The sequence below is a fragment of the Pseudonaja textilis genome, chromosome Z (genome assembly GCF_049901715.1).
Source record: "Pseudonaja textilis isolate UNSWEBS1 chromosome Z, rPseTex1.2, whole genome shotgun sequence".
Classification (NCBI taxonomy): Eukaryota; Metazoa; Chordata; class Lepidosauria; order Squamata; family Elapidae; genus Pseudonaja; species Pseudonaja textilis.
In genome coordinates, this window is record NC_142008.1 from 34512341 (window position 1) to 34536353 (window position 24013).

The 24013-nt window shown below is 39.3% G+C and overlaps 1 protein-coding gene across 1 annotated transcript; it reads left to right on the forward strand.

Annotated features, from left to right (window-relative positions):
• Positions 1-1618: 1618 nt before the first annotated feature.
• On the forward strand, positions 1619-23303 carry AHR (aryl hydrocarbon receptor). The gene is made up of 4 exons (XM_087917145.1): positions 1619-2084; positions 2637-2766; positions 18426-18613; positions 23099-23303. Exons 1-4 carry the CDS (start codon positions 1619-1621, stop codon positions 23131-23133), a joined length of 819 nt encoding a protein of 272 aa, XP_087773271.1. The 3' UTR covers positions 23134-23303.
• Positions 23304-24013: the final 710 nt, after the last annotated feature.

Sequence of the window (24013 nt, forward strand, 5' to 3'; positions counted from 1 at the left end):
CTTATAATAAAACAGACTTAGATAATCTAGTTATTCTGATTTACCCAGAAACCTGATAGACAGCTTCTGCCAAGCAATGGGTAAAATGGCAAAATGTACTTGTGGTAGTATGACATCACATTTAATGATCTCAGCCCAAACTGATGGAATTAAGTCAGCCCAATCACTATTTTTCACTATACAGTCACATGGCGACAGTTGCCAGTCCCAACCACATTAACCGACTGCTTGTATCTGTTTTACAATCTAAAGAATTAGGCTTACACATTTTTAGTCCCTTCTCATTTTATTCGTCTTTGCTCGAAATGTGGGTGCTTAATGTACTTTGAAAATAGTTGATGAAACTATTTCCTCAGCAAAAAAATTTTTTATTGTGAATTAAGGCACATTGAGATAAATTAGATATAATTTTGATTCCACAAAAACTAGAAAATTTAATATATTTCAAGAGACATCACTGAAAGTAATAAAATTTGCACTTCTTATATGTAGTCCTTGATTTAAGCCAATTGAGCCCACTGTTGCCAAGTGAGAGTGTTTAATGAATTTTGCCCCATTTTTCCACCTTTCTTGCCAGGGTTTATGAGAATAACTGAATAACAGTAACATGGTTGTAAATGAATCTTGCTTCCCCATTGACTTTACTTGTCAGAAGATTGCATAAGGTGATCACATGATCCCGGGACACTGCAAACATCATATATATGAGCCAGTTGCCTAACATCTGAATTTTGATTATGTAACCATGAGGATGCTCGAACGGTCATGTGAAAAATGGTTAAAGGTCACTATTTTCAGTGCCATTGCAATTTTGGTCACTGAACACTAACCTGTATGTTACCAGAAGCTATGGGGAAAAGTACTATATTGAGTAAAACATTGGTATTATAGTTAATTAAATCAAGATTTAGTATATTCTAAAATTAAAGACTTGCATAAAATAGGACATACTGAGGAAATTAATTTCTATGTTGTTTTTTATTTAGATAAACCAAGGAGAGCATACAGCAAACATTTTAAGAAAATTGGTTTCAAAAAAATACAGCTCTTGTATCTATAGGAGAGTTTCTAATGTAGAATTGATGCACTTTGGTATGTTTATTTCTATTTGATCTGTAGCTAGTTAGATGATTTCTGGATCATATTTTATTTTAGTTAATGCTGCCATGGGAAAAATATTTTTAAGCAGACAGGGACATGTTTTCATAGTAAAATAAAATTATTCTATACAATATCTCATTTTAAACATTCTTCTATGAAGCCTTTCCAGAGCACATCTACATTTTAAAAATAAACCATGTTTCTTATTTAAGGACTGGCATAAGGAGATATTTACTCGCAGTAATTTTTAAAAACTGCAATATTTTAAATGTAGGAGGTATGAATTGTTTTCGACCTGGGAAGTTTTGTTTGTGGTGTTTGAACTTGCATTCCAATTTATGGGGAGGGGTACCAAGTTGGAGAAACTTGCTACCCACATGGCTTTTTTCCACTTTAACTTGAAATCTGCTAGGCTTTGTCACCCATTATCTTGGAGGGAGATCAGATGATCCGCAATTCTTGCAGAGATTATGGAGGCCCCAACTGAAGTAGAGCCAGCTTTCAGAGGGAACAGCCCATGTTATGCAGATATTGTGTTTTACCACTCGCGGGGGGTGGACGGCAAAGATCCCCCTGCAAACTATTTCCGCCGCGCCTATTTTTCTGGGACTTCGTTTTACCAAGAGGCAAATTCGCCTCCGAAGGCCACTTAAGGACTATCCCGAAAGTAGGCAGCCGTGTGTCAAGGCGGGCCGGAGATCCTCCTGCGGCTCTGAGGGAGAACTCCGCTACCCGCTTTTATCCCCCCGCTCCCCGGTCGCTTAGGCTGCTTGCTTTCCTCCTTCTGGTTTCCGATCGTGGCGAGTCTCCGGCTCCCTTCCGCTACCCAAGCCATACTGAGGCCTCCTCTGTGGGCTGGACCCGCGGGAGAGGAAAGGACTGGCGGCTTAACCGGGTCGCTGCTGACCAAGAGTCCGGGACAGAGTGCCGCCGCAGCCAGGAAGACAGGCAGAGATCGGCGGTGGGAGGAGAAAACACGAAACGTAACCAGGCCCTCTGGCTCCTCGAAGAACGCCGCTGCTGACGACAGCGGCGAGGCGAGCTTTGCAGAGGGAAGGGAGGTTTCGCTTCCAGCCGTGGCAGCCGCCTAGGTCCCTTTGCTCCTGACGAGAAGGGGAGGGGAAACCAATCGGTCCGCCGGTCGGCAAGCCGCCTCCGCACCTGTTTCGGAGACCCCGCCCTGCGGCTGCCCAGAGGCACCCGCCCGCTCGGAGGAGGAGGAGGAGGGGGGGCGACCACGATAACAACGGGGGAGTGGGTGCTGCCGGCGCCGAGCACCTGGCTCTGCCGCCGCCACCCCCACCCTCACAACCCACGCTCCCTCGTCTCTCGCCTTTCTTAGTCGGCCGCCCCTCAGGGGACTCTGTGTGGCGGGAAGAGCGGGGGCTCTGCGTGTCGAGTAAGAACCACACGCAAGGGCCGGGTCAAGTAGCGGGTGGAGCCGGGGCTCGCTTCGGCGAAAAAGCCCCCTTCAAAGCCGTCGCTGTTTGGCACGGTGCCCGGAGCTTTCTTTCCCTTTGCCTTCCCGTTTATAGCCAGGAGTGAAAACTCAAAACTCTGTGCCGAAAACCCCGGTTGGCCGAAGAGGAGCTGTGGCGTGGGCGGCAGGATGAATCCCAATGTCACCTACGCCAGCCGCAAGCGGCGGAAACCCGTGCAGAAGATGTAAGGGGAATGTTTTGTCTGGGCGCTGAAGGAAGGAAGTCTTGGGGAGGGGGAGGGGGACGGGCGCAATGTTTGGCGTGTCTTCGCCGCGCATCTGGGCTCCGGCCTCACCCCTCCTTTACGAAATGACACCTCTGACCCACTGCGGTGTCCATTGAAACGTGTGGTCTCTCTCTCTCTCTCTCTTTCTTGGCGTCTTTGGCGGTTCTTTCTTGACTTGCAGCTTTGTGTTTTACTTTATTTCTCTGCCCCTTTTACATGTTTTTAAGGGGATCAGGAGAATTCAGGGTTGGAGGCCTCCCCATCTTTAAAAAGCAACAGAAACCCGGGCCCTGCTTTCTAAAAGCAAGCGACCCTACCAGCCTCGAAGGTTTTCGGTGGCCTGAATAAGAGCTTTGCGCAATCTCTGCTCATCTCCTCCTCCCCCCTCCCTCCCCTTCGCAGTCGCTTCTAGTAACTCCTGGGATGTTTGTAAATAATTAGAGAGACTGTTTTCGGGCTATATAAAAGGTTTGCTTTTATGTCAGTGGAACATCGATGATTTTTTTTTAAAAGAAAAGAATATTGAGGCCCGAGTATTGTTATTTAGATCCATAGGTAAAAGCTAGCATTTTAAACATGCCCAGAGGCTTTCTTAAAAATACATGGACTTACTCTGGTGTTGTATACAGGTTGCTGGACTGAGGATAAGTACAGTTCAAGCTCCAATTCAATGCCCTGATTTTATGTGGCTCTGTTAAAGCCGGTGGCTGATTAAAGTCAGAAAAAGCCTGTCAAGTGGGAAAGGATGAAGTCATATGCTTTTAAATCACTAGGCTGGGTTTCCTAATCAAGAATTTGATATATTTTAAATAATTACCGAAATTATAAATAATTACTGAAAGTCTATGGCTTTTTGCTAAAGTTAGCTCTGGGTCCTGATTTGTAATCTGATAGATTGCAGTAATGCCTCTGCATTACTGCATTTGGGCCACAGTTTGGTATACATGTGCAGTAATCCAGTTTGTGCAGGCTATATAATCTGTACTGCTGCTGGGTTTCTCTCTCTGGTCTAAGGAGTAATATTCACTCTACATCAGAATATTTGAAGTTTTCATTTATGTATTTTTTATTTTATTGTTCTACTTTAAAGTATTGAAAAGCAAATACAAGTACAGGGAGTCCTTGATTTATGACCACAACTGAGCCCAGAATTTATGTTCTAAGTGAGAAGTTGTTTTGAGTTTTGTCTCATTTTTATGACTTTTCTTGCCACATTTGTAAAGTGAACCAGTGCTGTTGTTAAATTAGTAGTAGGGTTATTAAGTGAATATGGCTTCCCCATTGACTTTGCTTTACAGGTTGCAAAAGATGGTCACATTATCCCAGGACACTGCAACCATCATAAATATGAAACAGTTGTCAAACATCCAAATGTAAATCACGTGACCATGGGGATGCTGCAGTGGTCATAAGTGAAAAATGACATGTCACTTTTTTCAGTACTGTTATAACTTTGAACAATCACCAAATGAACTGTTGTAAGTTGAAGACTACCGATGGACATTTTATATTTGCAAATGGTCAGCTATTGAAATCAGAATGAAAGAAGGGTAGTACAGATAGGCCTTGGCTTATAATAGTTCATTTGGTGAGTTTCACCAGCTATTCTATTAGCAAATATGGATGACCTAAAGCTCTTTAGGATTTTCAACCTTTTGAAAAGATCGGGGTATTTTTTGTCCTCAGATTCAAAGAGATCTACACAGCCCTACCTTCATAGTCAAACAATAGCTAGTTCTGTTTCTTTGATCTACTAATATAGGTGGTCCTCGAATTACAATAGTTTGTGTAGTGACTGTTCAAAGTTACAATGGCACTGAAAAAAGACTAACTTTTTACTCAAATGTTGCAGCATCCCCATGGTCCCATGATCAGAATCCAGCCTTTTGGCAACTGATTCATTTATGATGGTTGCAAGGTCCCTGAGGTCATAGGATCACCTTTTGCAACTTTCTGACAAGTAAGGTCAATGAGGAGTCCAAATTTGTTTAACCACTGTGTTAACTAACTTAACGAGTCATTCACTTAAATCTATTTTAAAAATTGGCTATTTTAACGTCTGCAAAATTTATATTGGGGGAGGGTTTCTCAAATCCTAGCAAGAGCTTGGATAAGTTCATGCAATTTCTTGACAGGATTTCAGAAGTAGTTATTACCTGCGTCTAGGACTGAAAAAGAGTTACTAGCCCAACCTCACCTAGGCAAAATTAGAACTTAGTTTCCTAATTTCTTTTTATGTACATTGAGAGCATATGCACCAAAACTAATTCCTTGTGTGTCTAATCACACATGGCCAATAAAGAATTCATTCATTTATTCACTCACTCATTCATTCAGATAGTCATCAACTTACAATAATTGGTTTAGTGATCATTCAAAGTTACAGCAGCATTGTAATGACCATTTTTCAAAGCTATCACCTTTGCAGCATCCCTATGATCAATTATGTGATTGAATTTGGATGCTTGGGAACTGGTTCATATTTGGGACTATTGCTGTGTCCTGGGGTCATATGATCACCTTTTCTGATCTTCTGATAAACAAAGTCACTTGGGAAAACAGATTCACTTAACCAGATTACTAATTTATCAACTGCAGTGATTCACTTAACAATTGTGGCAAGAAAGGTCACAAAATGGAGCAAAACTCACTTAACAAGTATCTCACTTAACATAAATTTTAGGTTCAATTGTGGTCATAAGTCAAGGACTGGCTGTACTAGTCTGACGCATTAATCACTACATTATACTGGATCTCTACAATATTTGTATCAGGTTTTAAGAAAGTTCTTTATTTTATGAAATCATAGTTAATCTAGGTATAAATATTAGAAAGTGTATTGAAAAATTACTTAAGACGTAATTAGCTAAATAACACAAATTTCTATATAATTATATATAAAAAGATTGTGGCATTGGGAATTTTTAAAAAATGTTAATGAAAGTGTAGATTCTTTAAAAAATACTTCACTGAAATTAGTAAAATTAACTTCATTGTTACTTGATTTGGATTTTAGTCGAGTGCTATGATTATTTTCATTTACTTTAAAATAAGCATAGCACTCGACTTTGTATCTAAATCAAGTCATGCATAAAGTTTATTTTGATGATTTGGTCATCTGATAATGTCAGATATTATAACTCTTTTCAGTATTACTAAATTACTTACATGTTTACTGCCTAAGTAGGAGTGCTGATGAAATATTCATTAGCATAACTGCATTGACTACAGATATTTCCCAAAGATTACCCTGAAAAATTATTGGTAATCGTTGTCTTACAACCATTCATTTAATAACATTTTGAAGTTATAAAGGCACTGAAAAAAGACAAAACCTTCCTCGAATTTGGACCACAGCAGTGTCCCCATGACATGATCACAAATGGGCAGTTAGCCACCGGGATGTACTTAGGATGATTGTAGTATACTAGAACATTTGCAACCTTCCTAAGGAACAAGCAGAGTTAGTGGGGTAAGCCAGATTCACTTAACAACTGCTAATTCACTTAACAGTTGCAGTTAAATGTTATATTGTACTGTCACATGATGACTCAATAATCACATCACTTAATGATGGAAATTACAGTGCCAACTGTGTTCATAAGTTAAAGACTGTAAGTTCTTAAATTAGTAGCACAATTATTAAGTGAATCTGGTTGCCACATTGACTTTGCTTTTCAGAAGGTCACAAAAAAGGGGTCACGTTACTCCAGGACACTGCAACTGTTATAAATGTTTAGTTCATTATCATTGCTCCTCATACAACAAAATAAAATAGCATCTCCAGTGTACATTATGATTATAAAAATAAACACAAACACACATCCTTCACATTCTAAACATTGAATTGAAAACCCATGATATTGAATTAATGTGAGTCAGTTGTGATTTACATTGTCAATGTAAATGAACTGCCCATGGGGATGCTGCAACAGTCATAAGTGAAAAATAGCAATAGCAATACCTCTTAGACCAGCGGTCGCCCACTGGTGTCCACAAGAAAATTTTGGTGGTCTGCAGAGAAATGTCACCCCCATGGCAATTAATCCAGGCTGCACAGGAATACAAAGCTGCGTTGCCCACATGCTGCAGGAATCCTCCCTGCCCACTCACTCTACCTGGCAAACTTGCCTGCTACTTTGCTATTTTTCCTTTTTTCCCCCAGACCATAAGGTGTTCTGCTATGCCGTGAGATTTAGATTAGCTAGAAAGCAGGAAATTGTTGGATTTCTAGTTTTCTAGCTAATCTTTAGATCTTAGATCTCCTTAGGACTGAAGCTTCTGTTTCTCAGTGCAGACTCAGGTAGCCAATGGCAGATGGATAGATATCTGAATGAATCTGTGATTCTGTGAGCAACTCAATCTGCCTGCCTTCTTTGCCTGATTTGGGTAAAAGTTGCTCTTTTTTAATTAAAAAAAAATATCAATATTTACATACATGGTATGTTGTGAGTTGATTTTGTGAGTTTGCTTGCTAGCAAATATTATGAGTTTGCTTGCAAGCAAATTTTATGTAACAGACTCAGGTAGCTGATTCCAGAAAAATAGATCTCTGAGTGATTATGTAAGCAATTCAATCTGCCTGCCTGTTTTGCCTGATTTGGGGTAAAAGTTTCTCTTTTTTTAATAATTCAATATTTATATAAATATTTATATTATTGTATTTATATTATTTACATACAAGACATACCCAGCCAGTCACATGCCACATCCACAAATTAGGCCATGCCACAGAACCAGTTGTTAAGAAATTTGAATCCCACCCCTACCTCTGTGTTTGTGTGTGTGTATTTGAGAGGGGGAAGGGGAGGGGAGAGGGAGAGAGGGAAAGAGAGGTTAGATCAGATCTCTCCCCCCCTCCCCCATTCTTTCCCACCAACGTCAACAAGCCACCATCAGTCAAAATGCATATTAGTAGTCCCCGGGATTTAAAATTATGAGTTTGGTGGTCCCTGAGATCCAAAAGGTTGGTGACCCCTGACTTAGACTAATATACTGCTTCACAGTGCTTTACAGCCCTCTTTACAGAGTCCACATATTCCTCCCAACAATCTGGGTCCTCATTTTACCAACCTTGTAAGGATGGAAGGCTGAGTCAATCCTGAGCCTGTTGAGACTCAGAAAATTAGCATGCATCTCTATTCTAACCACTGTGCCAGCATGGTCATAAGTCACTTTTTCCAGTGCCGTTGTAACTTTGAATGGACACTAAATGAATGGTTATAAGTCAAGGACTATCTGTACATTTTTCTTTTTTTTTTTGAAAACAATTTTATTGATTTTTTTTAAAAACAAACAAAACAAACGAAACATAAAAACATCAGCTCTCTTCCATACATATATACAAACAGTGTGTCGGTTGGTTCATCAGTTTTGTGCATTCATTTCTTAGTCTCAATTACAGTTACATTACATAATAACTCATATTATCAATCCAAACTTATATATCCTAGTATCACTATTAGAACATAATTTGACTATAATTTTATTCATTCATACTTTATGAGATAACTATAATTTAGGTAGTATATTCTATAACAAATCATATAATCATACCAAATCTATCCTAAAAACACTTTATAGATATTATGTCAAGTAACAAAGAAAAAGAAAAAGCAAAGATATTTCTTGTTATCTAACATTCTAAATATTCTATTATTATATTTTATCATCCAACCATTGATAGAAAAGGTCCCAAATTTTATAGAATTGTTTATTCTCTTGCTCTCTAATTTCAAATGTCAATCTACTCATCTCAGCACATTCCAATATTTTCTTGATAATTTCTTCCTGCAATGGTACTTTCTCATTTTTCCAATTTTTAGCAAATACAATCCTAGCCGCTGTTAATACATTTACAATCAGATCTTTTTCTAATTACATTTTTCTAATAGTAGTTGACATATCAGCAGATGGGCCGGGGTGTGTGTCTCTCCACAATCAAATAGCATGTTATCCACTAAAGAGTCTCCATTTGAGCATATTGGTTTTACATTTAGGCATTCCAACTCTTTCAACTCTGTTCAGGGTCCCACAGAGTAAGGCAGGTCAGATACTTCAGCTATATCTTCCTTTAATGTTATTCCTTGCTCAATAGTCACCTTCATCCATCTTTTATTCTTTTGTACCCTGAAGATTGTTCTTGCCATAAAGCTGATCCTAGATGTGTGTTAGTGGGTTTGGGGCACCTGTCTGTTCAGAGGATGTTAAGGATCATTCTCTTGCTTAGTTCTCTTACCATCTATTGGTATTCTTTTTAGTCAATTTGGTCTAGTGATCATGGCATCAGACTAGAAACAGGGAAGCCATGAGTTCTAGTCCTGTCTTAACCGTGAAACCAGCTGGGTGACTTTGGCCTAGTCACTCATCATACAAGGTTGCTGTTCTGGAAAAAAATGGGAGAAGGAATGATTGAGTATGTTTTATCACCTTGAGGTATTTATAAAAACAACGAAAGGGATATAATAAATAAATTCTTAAAGTGCTAGCATGAATACACTGAGAACAAATGTTTATAATATTTTAATTGTCCTCTGTAGTGGAAAAATTCATATACTATTCATTTTTGACATTCAGAATAAATTTGATCAGTGTGTGACTTTGCAGTATGATAGTCTCTGTGCTTATAAAGCGGCCTTAAGAGGTGAGGTATATTATATACCAATTTCTGGGCTTTATATAAAAGTAGTATACCCCCATAAAATGAATATGTCCTCAGAGTTTCCTTTAGAGGTGACAGTTGTTTGTTATGCAATATTTACTATTAAGCAATACGGTTCGTTCTGTAAATAATAATGGACTCACTGGTATGCAACTAGATTTTAACATGTTAACTTGTTCAACTATTTTCTGGCATAACATAATTATCTTAAAATAATTACTAAATCATTGTCTTTTTTTGCTAGCCATTCAGTTTTTCATATGAAAATGTCCAAACAGGAAGTATTTGCAATAGAGTCCAGAAAGGAATATGATGTTTACAGCAAAGCCAAGCAAATAGATATTTCAATACTTTAATATTAGAAAACTGATTTTGATATAAGGCCATTCAACCAACTCTTTTTTGTACACAGAATTAAAATTGACAGGAACAGGTTCTGATTTTATTAGTGCATTTAGATCAATAAATTCCACCATGCCATATAAACATACAAACAATTCAAAAGAAGGATAAATGATTTTCTCTTTCTTTTCTGCAAATAACATTATTTATATATTGTTAAGCTATTAAAATTGATGTTGGGATTGCTTTTGAAGCGCCTACAAGTTTTATGCAATACCCTGCCCCCAACTCTGCAGAAAAGTACATTACAAAGTTACTAAAGAATAGTAGAGAATTATGCGTTACGAATAGAAATTCCTTGTTCAATTTTTGTGTTTACTTCCTTGAACTGAAATCCAGCTGTATATTTTAAATATTGATTAGTCTAAATTTAGATAGCTCCCGCAAACTGGAATCTTATAAAAACTTACCTGGCAATAAGAGTCACTGAATAGACTTTGTGATATTTGTATGTATAAAATTTTACAAGAAAATATCTTGAATTATGATGCCTAAGTAAACACTATTTGGCCTTTTCTTCTCTCTGTTACTGGAAGAGTAAAATACGTTTGCCAACGGAAAGCTGATGCAGTCTTGTCTTTCTTTTTCTGTTTATTTAATATGTCTTAAGTATAATACTTAACAAACAAAGCAGCCCATATAGAAATCAGAATTAAGTAATATGTAATAGCTTACTATACATATCTTAACTATTCTGTTTTCTTGATCAAAACAGCATAGTTAAGATATGTATAAGCATATTGATCCAGAGAATCATTGAGAAAAGTCATAAAGCTTCTAAGCTTGTGTATGTTGTGCTACTGTTAAGGATGTGAAGTACAGTTTGAGTTTACCAGGTGTTCCTTTTGTATCTTTAGTTTGAATATGTCCATTGTAGACTATAAATTGATATTATGGGCCAAATTTGTCGTATAGAATATTTTAGGGCATAAGGCATCTTTTTAACTGTTATGTTCAACAGTCTATGTTATGAATGAGAAGAAAAGCTATTTGATTTCTATGCTTTGAGCTTTGCCTAAGAAATGTAGCATCTTCTGTAGTTCTGATAAACTATATATCCTTTAAAGGCAATGGGACTTGCTGATAATACTGTGATCAAAGAACTATAATTGGCTAATTAGGAAATTTGTTGTCTGCAGTAACCTAGTATTTGATGATAAAGGCCTGAGAAGGTAATATTGGGTGATGCATGAGGATCTGTGAGGGTCAGGAAATATATTTTTATTTTTCCTCTTTTCTAATTTGCTCAATCTAATTGAGGCAGGCACATCTGGAAATTCTGCTCCTAACTAGTCCTTTATTTTCCACCCAAACTGTTATTTTTGGCAGATTTCCTTGATATAGATTAGAAAATATGTGGTTCCATCTTTATTTCCATATTGATGTTTATGAACATATTTAACATAGTAATTTTAAGAAAACATTCTATAGCAATAGAATATTTAAATGTTTACTTTAGGAAACAATCATTTAAAAAGAAAGATAGCTTTTGTTGTTTAGCTTCAGTTTTTTTGAAGTTTCTCTTTTATTTTTCATTAAGGAACATATGTATGTATGTATATTTGTATTTGATTTATATCCTAACTATCATTTAGAGTCTCAGGGTTCTATAACCTTAGGAATATCAGCAGCATATAGATAATATCTATATCCTTGCACAGGTGTTAGCCCTGTGAAGTAGTCCAGACAAGAAGCACAACCAGGATTACCAGCTCTATTTTTATTATAGAGCTATTAATAGAATCTTGCACAACTGAAAGCATTTCTCTTTCTTTCTTTCTTTCTTTCTTTCTTTCTTTCTTTCTTTCTTTCTTTCTTTCTTTCTTTCTTTCTTTCTTTCTTTCTTTCCTTTCCTTTCCTTTCCTTTCCTTTCCTTTCCTTTCCTTTCCTTTCCTTTCCTTTCCTTTCCTTCCTTCCTTCCTTCCTTCCTTCCTTCCTTCCTTCCTTCCTTCCTTCCTTCCTTTCTTTCTTTCTTTCTTTCCTAGGGAGAGTCCCTTTAAAATGTTTCCTACATCCTCCTGCTTACATGAGATGAGATATCTTTTACATGCCATTTGATATGTGGTTCCATCTTTATTCTTTAGTCTGTGACTTCTATTTCTTAAGTTCATTCCTACATACCATTACAACAATAGAACTCCATCCAGCAGCTTCATATAGTTGTTAATTAGGACTGAAAAGAGGGGAATCTCTTAGGAACCTTACAATGCATGGGCTCAATATTCAACTGCACTCTTTACCAACACCAACTTGAACTAATCCCAGAGGAAGGAAGATAACTACTTACAACAGAGGTGTCAAACTCGCGGCCCACGAGCTGGATGAGACACATGCCCATTCTGGTTTAGCAAAGGGGGAAAAAGTTGCGATACATCACGTGATGACAATATGACGCCGCGAGTTTGGCATCCCTGTACTACAACACTTTGGTCTCTGTTCCCAAATCCCTAAGCCAGTCTAGAATGATATCATGATCCACTAAGAGATCAAGGAAAGCCAGTATGTATGCATTACTATCATCCTGATCCTACCAACAATCATCCACAATTACTTCCATCTTAGCAGTATACTCAGATCTCAACTGAAAGAGATGTTTAAGAATGTCCTCTTGTGCAAAATGACTTTGTACAGATAGTCCTCACTTAATGATGGTAATCGGGAGTGAAAATTCCATTGTTAAACATTGCAGTTGTAAATAAAAGAATTGCATGACTGCTGAGTTACAATGACAATTTTGGCACTTCTAATTGCTGTCATTTAATGAATTACTGTGGCTGTTAAGTGAGGATTTCACATTACCTTGGCTTGGGACATCCTGCTGGTTTCTATATTGACTTTTCTTTGGGGAAGGTGGCGGGGAAGTTTTCATATGTTGATCACATGAGCATAGGGTTACACAATGGCTTTTAATTAGAGGACAGCTCATAAGTCCCTCTTGTTCAGCATCATTGTAACTTCAAATGAACAAATAGTCATTAAGTAAATTACCGGTAACTTTAAAATTTTATGCTGTTGTCTAATAAAACAAAGCTCTCTCTTTCCTATCACAAGACATATAGATAATAGATATATTTTGAAATACTTTGAAATTTAATTTTGTAATATCTATACAAATATTTTGGTAATTCATTAAAACATAATTAATATAAAAATACATAAATTACATATTACAATCTCAGGAATACACATTTAAATTTACTAATCATTATGGCATTTGACCTAAAAATATTTCTTTTTCTTTTTAATGAGGATCTTTTGGGCTTCACTTCAGCAGCTTGCTAGTCTTCCTTTGGCCAATTCACTACACCTGCAGTGCATCTAATGACTGGCAGGTGTATATGTTGATGGCAAGAATCTTTTTCTTCTCATTGGCCTAGCTCTCGAGGTCTTGGTAGTATTTGGATGCTGTTTTTTTTCCTTTGCTGCCTCATTATGGTTTCATAATGTGACTGGGATACCAAGGTACTCGTAGCTGGTCAATATGTGGCCTGCTGTAGTTCTTATCAGTTCCAACTACTTTCCCTCTCTTCACTTCCATCTGGCCACACTTCCGGATGTCATCATTAGATCTATATCAAGTTGTTCCATTCACTCGTAGCATACTGCTTTTTGTCATCCAGGTAGAAGAGGTGGCTGGTGGTAGTTCCACTCTTGTTCTATCCATTTCTAGTCTTTGTGATTATATTGCTGGGGGGTTCTAAACTATGTGGAATAGCAGCAGGGACAGTGCATTACCTTAGTATATGTCACATATGGTGATCACATGTGTCTTGAGTTGATTTCCATTGTTGTCTTTCTCAGTTTGATTAAGTTGTTGAGGAAAGTCCATAGTGCCCTGTTAACTTTGTATAGTGTCAGGTATTCACAGACCCATATATATGTCGTTGAAATGTAATTTCCTGTAATCAATTCAGGCTATGTTTAGATTGGTCTGTCTAAACTAGGGGTGTCAAACTCAAGGCCCAGGAGCCAGGTCTGGCCAGTGGGGTGCTTAGAAGTGGGCCATGGGGCTTCCCTGTAAATAGCAAAGGACCAGCCCACAGTGCCTCTGCCAGCAAAAATGGAGCTCAGGGAGGCCACACAAGGCCCCCCTGGGCTCCATTTTTGGCCACAACAGCCTCCTGCAGTCCTAAGCAAGCGAAAATGGAGGCCCAGGGAGACCGCACACTCCATGTTTGTTGGAAGAGAGCTGCAGGATGATGTCATGGTTGAAAACAGAGCCTCAACAACTGACACTGAATTAACTACGCCCACCTTGGCCACACCCACCATCTCAAACCCTGATGCAGTCCTCAGTGAAACAGAGTTTTGACACATCTGGTCTAGAACTTGAGTCTTGGGTGACTGCATTATCTATCTGTGTAATTATCCATATGGTCTTGTAGTACAGTGGCTATGATGCATGATAGAATTTTCTTTGTTGTGGAGTGAGAAGTTATTGGCCTATAATTAGATGGTGCTGTTCCCTTGTGAGGGTTTTACCTAAACATCACTGTTCTTCCTTGTGTTAGTCAGATTGGTGAGAGCCTGCTTCTAGCAGCTGGTTCATTTGTGCTACTCTTGGTGGTAGCATGTTGCTGACAGCTGTTCATCTATGCTGCTAGCGTTCACACTAATGCTAATTCTTAGCCAGTAGATATGGATCATATCTGGGCCAGGTGTCATCCAGCTCTTCATTTCTTGGCCTGCTTTTGAATGTCTGCTGGTGTGCCCGTGATTAGTTCCTGTTCTGGGAGATTGCTGGGTGATGGGCTCTTGGGTCCTGCAAGTGCTTTGCATTTGGGGTTATAGGTCTTCTTTTTCTCCTGTGTTTTTGCTGTTGGTTCTGCTATTACTGTTTTGTATTCAGGATACTTTGGATAGTTCTTGGAAATAGGGCATTTATCTTCTTGGCCTGCTAGCCGTGCTTTGAGCCTTTGTTTAGCAGGCTTTAGGACTTCAGATGGAGTCAAGCCATTGTATTTTTTTCAATAACTGAATTTTATCCTTAATCTTCATATCCTTCTGTACTTCCACCAGCTGGCTAACTTTTGTATAAGTTGCTGAGTATATGCATATGTTCCGAATAAGTATATGTATGTATGCATGCATGCATGTATGTATATGAACATGGATTTCGATAGTATATATTGCAGAGATTAGGCATAGCAGTTGTAAATGCAAACATCCTACTAAATCAGGGGTCACCAACCTTTTGGACCTCAGGGACCACCGAACTCATACTTTTAAATCCCGAGGACCACTAATACAATTTTTTTAAAAATATATTTAATATAAAAATTTTATTTTTTATATTAAATATAAATTTAATTAAACATACATACATATATATATAATTATAACAAAATCATAAATGCTTAATCATAATTGTGGGGCAGATCAAAGGAAAAGGAGGTGCCTTTCTCATCCTTTGGGAAGAAAGAGGGGCCTGGAGGCTGGGAAGATATGGACAGGGAGGAACAGGCTCCCCCTCAAACAGAAGGAATAGTCTCCTGTCATTTCATACCTCCCCCAAGTCAGAGGAAATCTCTCCTTTGCCAGGTGTGGCTGCCTGGAGTTGGGGGAGGGAAGGAGGGCCAGCTGGAAGTGCTGAGGAAGACGAGCTCCTAATAACTAGGCAACACCTCCCCTTCCTCCTCCACACAAGAAGACTCCCCTCCTCAGGCTAAGCTACAGGTTTCTTCCACTGCTTCCAAGCAGAGAAGGGTCCGTCCCTATGTGGAGGCCGAAGGTGGGGATGGAGCCCAGAAAAGCTCTTGCCCGCATAAACAGGTTGGTTATTAGGAGCCCGTCTTCCTCAGCGCTCTTTTGGTCTGGGAGCTTGGTCTCCCCCCACCCCATGCCAAAGGAAAACCAGCCAGGCTTCCCCTTCCCTCCTACCCTTCTCCCTGCTCCCTTCCTCCCACTCAGTCCTACTTCAGGACAGAGGAAAGCGCACTGGAAATGTGTGTTGGCATTTCCAACACACATTTCTCTGGCACTCGCCCACAATTCTTTGCGTTCCTCCAGGCCTGGCTTGCTGAGGGGGAGAGCAGCCCTGACGTCTCTGCTTCCCCCCCACGTCCCCATCCAGTGATGCCTGGAAAAGAAAGGAAAAGAAAGTGAGCAGAAACATAGCTCTCGCTGGGGTGAAAGAGCGCTGAGGCAACAGAAGGCTGAGGCAACAGAAAGCGGCAGCTTCTGCCTTTCAAAAGTGGCAGCTTCTGTCTTCTCTTGCCTGTGTCTTCTTTGATTTCCACTCTTTCGCCCCAGCGAAAGCTATGTTTCTGCTCACTTTCCCTGTGTTTTACCCAGGCAGCGATGGCTGGTGCTGTGGGGAGGGGGGCAGCAGACCAGAGCGCCGAGAGGGACGAGAAAACTGATGTTGCCGATGCCGCCCTATTCTGGACTTCTGAACTGGATGGTGAGTGCAGACTTGCCCACTCCGCCCTCTCCCACCACCACCAGCCGGTACTTTCCCTGCCCTGGGCTGTCCCTACAGCCCACGGCCAATGAGCAGGAACCCAGGCCAGGAGAGGCGAACTGGAAGATGCAGGATTGCTGCGCAAATGCAAGTAGCATGGCGTTCCTGCACCTTCCAGCCATCTCCATTGCCACTTCAGCCCGCGTGTGCTTCCAACCCCCTCTTGCTGCAACAGCACCATCACCTCGTTCTGACTGGTGAGGGCTGCACTGCTTTTTTCAGGGTGGGGGCCAGTGGGTGGGTGGGCCATGTGGGCAGGCCAGTGACTCTTAGAATCAGTGGTCCCCAATGAACTTTGAAGGTAATGTTTTTTGAAAAAAATTGAAAGCAATGACTAGTTTGGTTTTGGCTTTATGATCAGAATGAACCATTTAATTTATAGTGAACATTCAAGACCTGTTCCATTGTATGATTCCCTCTTTTAAAAGCCTCTTTAAAAATCTAGACATTTATTGACTCTTACAATTGAGTTTTTGTGAGCATAAAGACATATAGTTAATGTAGAAGTTATTCATGATGAAATATTTAAATTTTATCTGGAACAGAATATACCTGATCTGGAACTCAACAGATAGATAAATTAATCTGCAAATAAATAAATTTATTTGTCAACAAAATATGTTTTCAAAAAATTAGGAATGCCAACTACTGGTTACATGACCCAATTCACACATTAACCTTGTTGCGTGGGCGGATGTTTGAAAAGTAACTATGTGCATATTATCTGTTTCATAAGCTATTTATGTAACTCTGTAATTCTGGGGACTCAGCTGTGCAGTTGCAAATGAAAAATATATTTCAACAACATAGAGACACATGCATAAGTAAGCCTGCAGTTTAAGGTTCCAATAGTTTTTACATGACAGTGTAACATCTGAGGAGAATAGCAAATGAGTCTGATTATTTCACCTTATGTAAATATATTTTCAATACTTGGTAAATGTATTTGTATTCTCTAGTCTAGAATTTAAATATTATAGCTCTGATAGTTTCAGTAGATATAAAAAGTCTGAACACTTGTGCTATAATGTCAGATTTTTCAGATGTAAAAAAACCAAACCAAGGTAAATCACTTTAGAAAATTTTTATATAACAAATTAAATGTATCATTTAATTGAAAAACAAAGTTAAATCTTTTAGGTTGACAAAATAACAATAAAAGCATACAGTAGTGTGGTTGAATAAGTGTTTACACCTTTAAACTAATACATCATCAAAGAAGCTTTTAATTTTATTAGTCCTTTGGAGCCTATCACATGGCACATATTGCCTTGGGAATCTTTGCCCACTCTTCTTTGCAAAAGCACTCTAGATTTGTCAGATTTAAAAGGTATCTCCTGTACACAGGCCTCTTCTGGTCACTTTAAATATCTTGGTTTGACTTTTTTTTTTACATCTCAAAACTGGAATTTTAACAGATGTGTGGTAGACATTTTATATCTACCATATATGACTGTTTTTATAGTGCGTGGGTTTTATAGTGGGTATGAACTATCCTGAAGATTTCTGGAAGTGTGGTATATCAATTTTATAAACATATGTGTACTATTTGAGATCTGATATTGTATAGTGAGTAAAATGATGGATTAGGAACAGAGAAGCCCAGGTTGTAGTCCTTTTTAGGCACAGCTAGGCATCTTTGGACCAGTCACTGTCTAGCTGGCAATTCAAAAAATTATCTAACTGCACTGGATCAGCATACTTGATTATAGTGAATTGTTGTCAGTAATAATAATGTGTAACATTTTTTTAAAAAAAGATAAAATAACTAAAAAACTTAAATATAAAGTTTTTCTGTTAGTTATAGATGATACATACTGATAAAACAGTTGCAAGTTATTATCATTTTAAACCCAAAGTATGATCAGAATATCTTTCAGGTCTTCTTCTGCCCTTACCCTGCTTGATCACTTCCTAACAGTTTTCATTTTAATGGATACCTCTGAAAACAAAAATACATTCACTGAAACTCATAGGACCAGTAAGAAATTGTATATATTATTTTGGGATACTTCTGAATGATACTTGTTATAGGTGGAAATACACATGTTTCAAATGTGATCTCCCTATGTCCTATTATTATTATCGCAGAGTAAAACCTTCCCCTCCTGAAGGAGTGAAGTCAAATCCATCTAAAAGGCATAGAGATCGATTGAATGCTGAGCTGGATCGTCTGGCTGGTCTTCTGCCATTCCCTCAGGATGTTATTGCCAAATTGGATAAACTTTCTGTACTTAGACTGAGCGTGAGTTACCTGAGAGCCAAAAGTTTCTTTGATGGTAAGAAATTTGAATTTGTTTTCCTGACCGATATAATGTTACTATTCTCTTAAGTTATCCCCCCTTTTTAGTCCTCTTTTTTAAAGCTGAAACTGAAAAGAATTTGGCTTTGAATGTTTAAAAAAATTAAAAGTTGTACTCCTTTTAAAAGTTGTGTTCCTTTTAAGCATATATAAGTGTACATTTAGTGTACATTACATATACATTAACTGTAGATTTAAATGCTGCAATGGAGAAACTGGCAACGGAGCAGCCAGCACGAGGGAAGGAGAAGGCCGCTTTCTCTCTTTCTTCCTCCTTCCCTCCTGTCAGTCGTTCTGTTGCCTGTTTCATCATTGCAGTGCAGCGTCCAGAATCCACTTTGATGGGGGAGAGGTAATTTAACAACCAGTGCCCAGGGTCAAGTTGGCCATCATGGGAGGCTCGCCCCGCATGTGCAGCAGAACTGAAGAATGGGGATGGACCACGCCTCCCATGACAGCCAATTGGTTGTTAAATTCTTTGAATCCCACCACTCTCTGTGTGTGTGTGTGTCTTAAAGTTAGAAAACTGACTGAGAAGGAGTTGTGTGTGTACAATATTAGTGGTTGTACTTTGTATAGTTGCAATTGTACTTTATATCAATGTGATATGGAATTGTGCAAGAGATTAGAAAGGGCATATATTGTCTCTCATTATCAAAGTGAATTATATACTTGTAGCCATTAGAAGGATTACAATAGAACACAATCATCCCTGTAGAAACAATGTTCAAAATCTGAAAGAATTTTTTACCTGATTAGATTTAAGAACTTTTTCAAGATCTACTGCAGGTTTGGGCTGGACAAAATGTTTCTGGCCCTTCTCCACCCCTACTCTCAGTGCATAATTTTACAAAATGTACGGGAAAATAAGTATGGATACCTCTTAAAAACAGTCACAGAAATTAATCTATAGCTTTGTTAAATTTTGATCCTGTGAGTTGGGTTATCAATGTAACTTATTAGAATATATACTCTCTTGGAAACAAATCCAAAACAGAACTTGCATGCTACATCAATTTAGTAATGTGAGAATGTTTGGCTTTTGGTAATTCTGGAGAATTTAATTGAGTAGAATATGCTTTATAGTAGATGAATGTTGAATACTAAGTGATTGTAAAATACTAAGCTTTTCCTGTCTCATTAATTTCTTCTGAGTGTTTGGGACAGTTTCTTACCAATGATCTTTCTCTACTTATATCTCATCACTGCACATACATGCCCAAGATACTCCCCCTTTTTTTGTTCTTGTATATCCATATGATGCTTTCTGTCTGATCACATGAGAGACATCTTAAATCATTCTTTGAAGTTCTTATGCTAAAGTACTGCTTTTCTCCCTTGAGCAGACAGCAACAGGTACCAGTTTCAAGATGTGTTAAAATACCAGAAGTATAGTTGAGTGTTTAGTGAATGGCAAGATCAATTTGGTATTGATATTTTAGTATAGCCAATTAAATTGGTCATGGAATATCTTCATCCTGGGCCCAGGCAAAGTTCTCTACTCTCATTTTCCTTTTTGTCTCAAGAGTGCTTGAAAATCTGCCAACCAGCCCGCAAACAGGCTTGTAACCTTGAAATACAGCTAGATATCAGCGGAATGGTGAGGTTGTGCAGACAAAGCCTTGGTGCTTTTTCATATTGACAATTTTTGCATGTTTGCATTTTTTTCTTTTCTCAGTAAGCCTATTTATCAACCTGCTCTGTGAGTTTATGAAGCAAAGAAAAATAAATTTAAGATAAGAATTAGGACTCAACTCTACTGTACTTCAGCTATATTGGACAATTCCTTTACCCTGAAACAATGTGCAAAAATAAATGAGTGGCTAATAAGAGCACAAAATATGGATTTTGGATATCTGTTCTCATATATGAGTTTGGGGGAAAATAGAGAGCTGTCAGGATATAGCAATAACACTAGCAATAGTATTTAGACTTATATATCCCTTCATAGTGCTTTACAGCCCTCTCTAATGGCTTATAGCAGTGGTCCCCAACCTTTTTTGTACCAGGGACCAGTTTCACGCAGAAACACTTTTTCAAGGACCGGCGGGGGGACACTTTTTCAAGGAGGGGAGGGGAGGAATCCGAGTTTGGTGGTTTGCTTGCAGACGTTTCATTGCCTGACTAGATAACATCTGATGTTGTTACCTAGTCGGGTAATAAAACGTCTGCCAGCAAACCACCATGTTCAGGGAGCGCCAATGCCTCCTCATTGCAACCCTGAGCGACAGATATTCTCTTCTATTGGGACATTTAAAACGGAGGGTTTCAGCTGCGGATTCAGGAACTGCGCCGGGCTGAGGAGCGCCTTCAAAACTGAGCACTGGGTGGCGGGGGCCCGCGGCTGTCTCCGTGGCTCAGGACAAGTCCCTGCAGGATGGCTGAGAAGCCCCGCCTCTCAGCCCTGCCTCCCTCAGCCTCATCCCTCAGGTGGTCTCCCTCCCTCCCTCAGCCTTATCCCTCAGGTGTCTGCCTCGTTCCTCTCTCAGTCGCTCTCTCGCTCCTCCACCAGCCCAGGAAGAAACTGCTTCAAAGAAGCCAGCAGGTGGCTTTTCCTGTCAGCACAGCTCCTCCGAGCGCCCGTTCACCCCCACCCCACCGCCCACGGTTCAATCCAGTGCTCCATTCTGCCTGCCTGCCTGCCTTCATTTCTGGTTGTTTCGGAGCAGCTTCGGCTGAGTAAAAGAGGCGAATAGTTATTATTCTCAGCCAAAGCTACTCCGAAACAACCAGAAACGAAGGCGGGCAGGCAGGCAGAATGGAGCACTGGATTGAACCGCGGGTGGCGGGGTGGGGGTGAACGGGCACTTCGGAGGAGCTGCGCCAACAGGAAAAGCCACCCTGCCGGCTTCTTTGAAGCAGTTTCTTCCTGGGCTGGTGGAGGAGCAAGAGAGCGACTGAGAGAGGAACGAGGTGGGAGGAAACCGAAGCCGCTGAGCCGGAGAGCAGGACGGTTTTGGTTGCTTCCTCCCTCCCCTTCTTTCATTTGTGTCCTTGATCCCTGATCCCAGCAGCATTCACCGAAGGCGAAGAAAGCCGCCATTTTTATTTTATTTTTATTTTCTTTGCGGCCTGGTACCAAATGATCCACGGACTGGTACCGGTCTGCGGCCCAGTGGTTGGGGACCCCTGGCTTACAGAGTCAGCCTACTGCTCCCGACAATCTGGGTCCTCATTTTACTGATGTTGGAAGGATGGAAGTCTGAGTCAACCTTGAACTGGTCAGGATCAAACTCCTAACAGTGGGCAAGTTTGCCTGCAATATTGTATTTTAACAACTGTATTACCACAGCATCTAATGTTGTTAGGAGAGTCAATTTGCTGTAGTAGTTAAGACATCAGGCTAGAAACTGGGAGGCTGATCCCACTTTAGGTACAAAGCCAGCTGAATGATCTTGGGCCAGTCACTTTCTTTCACCCTGGGAAGGAGACAATGGTGAGCCATTTTTAAAAAATCTTGCCAAGAAAACTTTTTTAGGCAGTCTTTGAGAATTGGACATGATTGAACAGAAATAATAATAAAAAGAGCATATTAAAATAATAGATGTTCTCTAGTTCTATTTGAACCATTGGTATCAGTGAATCTGTTTTAGAAATATTATAGTCTAGATCAAGGCAAAGCTTTATATTAGTTGGTTAAGCAACATACATTTTCCATTCCTGCTCTATAAAGTCTTCAGTGTTAATAGATTTAGAAATACCTGTAAGGTGATTTCAAAACAAATATATGATGTATTGTTGCACGTTCACCTTCTGAATACATCCCCACCCCATGCAGATATGACTTCATCTGTTTGTAGCATGCCAGGCTTATGTAGCCTGCAGTATAGTAATAGTTTTTTTATGGAAGCAATACCCAGTAAAGCTAGGAAGCTGTTATTGGCTGGCAACCATATACATGCTTCTCTTGCTTGTTGGCCTCCTTTGCTATAGTTAATCATAGAGTTACATGAAAGAGAGGATAATTAGTGGAAAGATGTAAAAATACAGTTTTACACATGAAGCAGGTTCTAACACATAAGTATTAGTATTGAATTATAAAATGTCTTGTAAATGTAAAAGTTCTCTTTTGCTTATGGATTTAGTTGATGGACTTTTGTTAAGTTTGCTGAAGCAAAAGGGAAATGCTAAATGAATAACAGGATACAAATGAGGGGTGTGTGAATTCCTGAGGAAAGTTAAAATATAAACCTGCAATCATATGATCACGTTTAAAAGGAAACCCAAGCGTTGTCTGAAACAATAGATTTTTCTTCCCCAAAGAAAACACTTGCCTTTTTCTAGATTTAAACAATCCAGTTAGGAAATTGGTTAATCCAGGACCAGAACAGGCTTACTTGTGAGAATGTTTTATGAAACAGTACACCTTAAGCAATATGTTATTTTTTTAAAGTGGTCAAATGGCAGTGTTAAAATATTTGCTATTCTTGACATTCAACTATTATTTCACTCCTTATTCCAGGAGTGAGCAATACATTTTCCCAAAGGGCCATGTGAGAAACTGGGACTATTGTGGAGGGCTGGTACTACCCATGCAGCTACCCCACCCACTGAATGCTGTCCTTCAAACATTATGTTCTCCCCTGATACTGCATCCCTGGCAACACTACCCTCTCCCTCCTGCTGCTCACACCCGCCATTGATGCTGCCAATCTTGGGAGCCAGACAAGGTGAGCCAAAGGGCCATATGAGGCCCATGGGCAGTAAAATGCAAGGTCTGCTTTATTCCAATTCAAAGAAGCAAGTTTGCATGTACTATTCTCTGATACTCTGTAATGTTGACTTTTCTGTCAAGCATAAGGAATTGGGAGCCAGAGTGGTTCAAATGAATATAGGCTTATTGCATGCTAACACTCTCTACAACAAGTTTGTGAAACTGGCAGCCCACGGGCCAGATGTGTCACCTGTAGGCCATGCCCACTCCGGCTCAGCAAAAAGAACCTGAACTATTAACAGTCCAAACAAATTAGTGGTAGTTAAGAATCAACAGAATTCAAGGTGGCTGGACTCTTGTGGGCATGAAAAGATGAAGACTAATGATGCACTTGACCCCTCCTTCAGGCTCAACCTGGTCATCTCTTACATTTTTCACTTTTTATATCTTTCTTTCTACTTTTGTATAAACAATGTTTAAATTAAGCCAGGCAGGACATGCTGAGTATGGTTTCTAGAATAATTGTTTTCCCTGTTTTCACCAACAGTAACCATAAAAAGCATATGTATTTTGGTTTGAATAACAAAGTAAAATATCTACACATTGGGGAGTTTGTTGATGCTCTTACCTCATGAAATATCTGTGCAGGTTTGTGTACACTTGAAGGTATGGAATGTGTTTTATATATTCCATTTTGAATTATATGACCAGAGGAGAACAAGA

Bases quoted from the DNA above. Each gene is read 5' to 3' on its own strand.
- AHR (XM_087917145.1), top strand. From the start codon at position 1,619: ATGTTATGCAGATATTGTGTTTTACCACTCGCGGGGGGTGGACGGCAA. The intron at 2,085-2,636 runs GTAACCAGGCCC...TCCCGTTTATAG, and splicing joins GGGAGGAGAAAACACGAAAC to CCAGGAGTGAAAACTCAAAA. The intron at 18,614-23,098 runs GTAAGAAATTTG...TCCTTATTCCAG, and splicing joins AGCCAAAAGTTTCTTTGATG to GAGTGAGCAATACATTTTCC.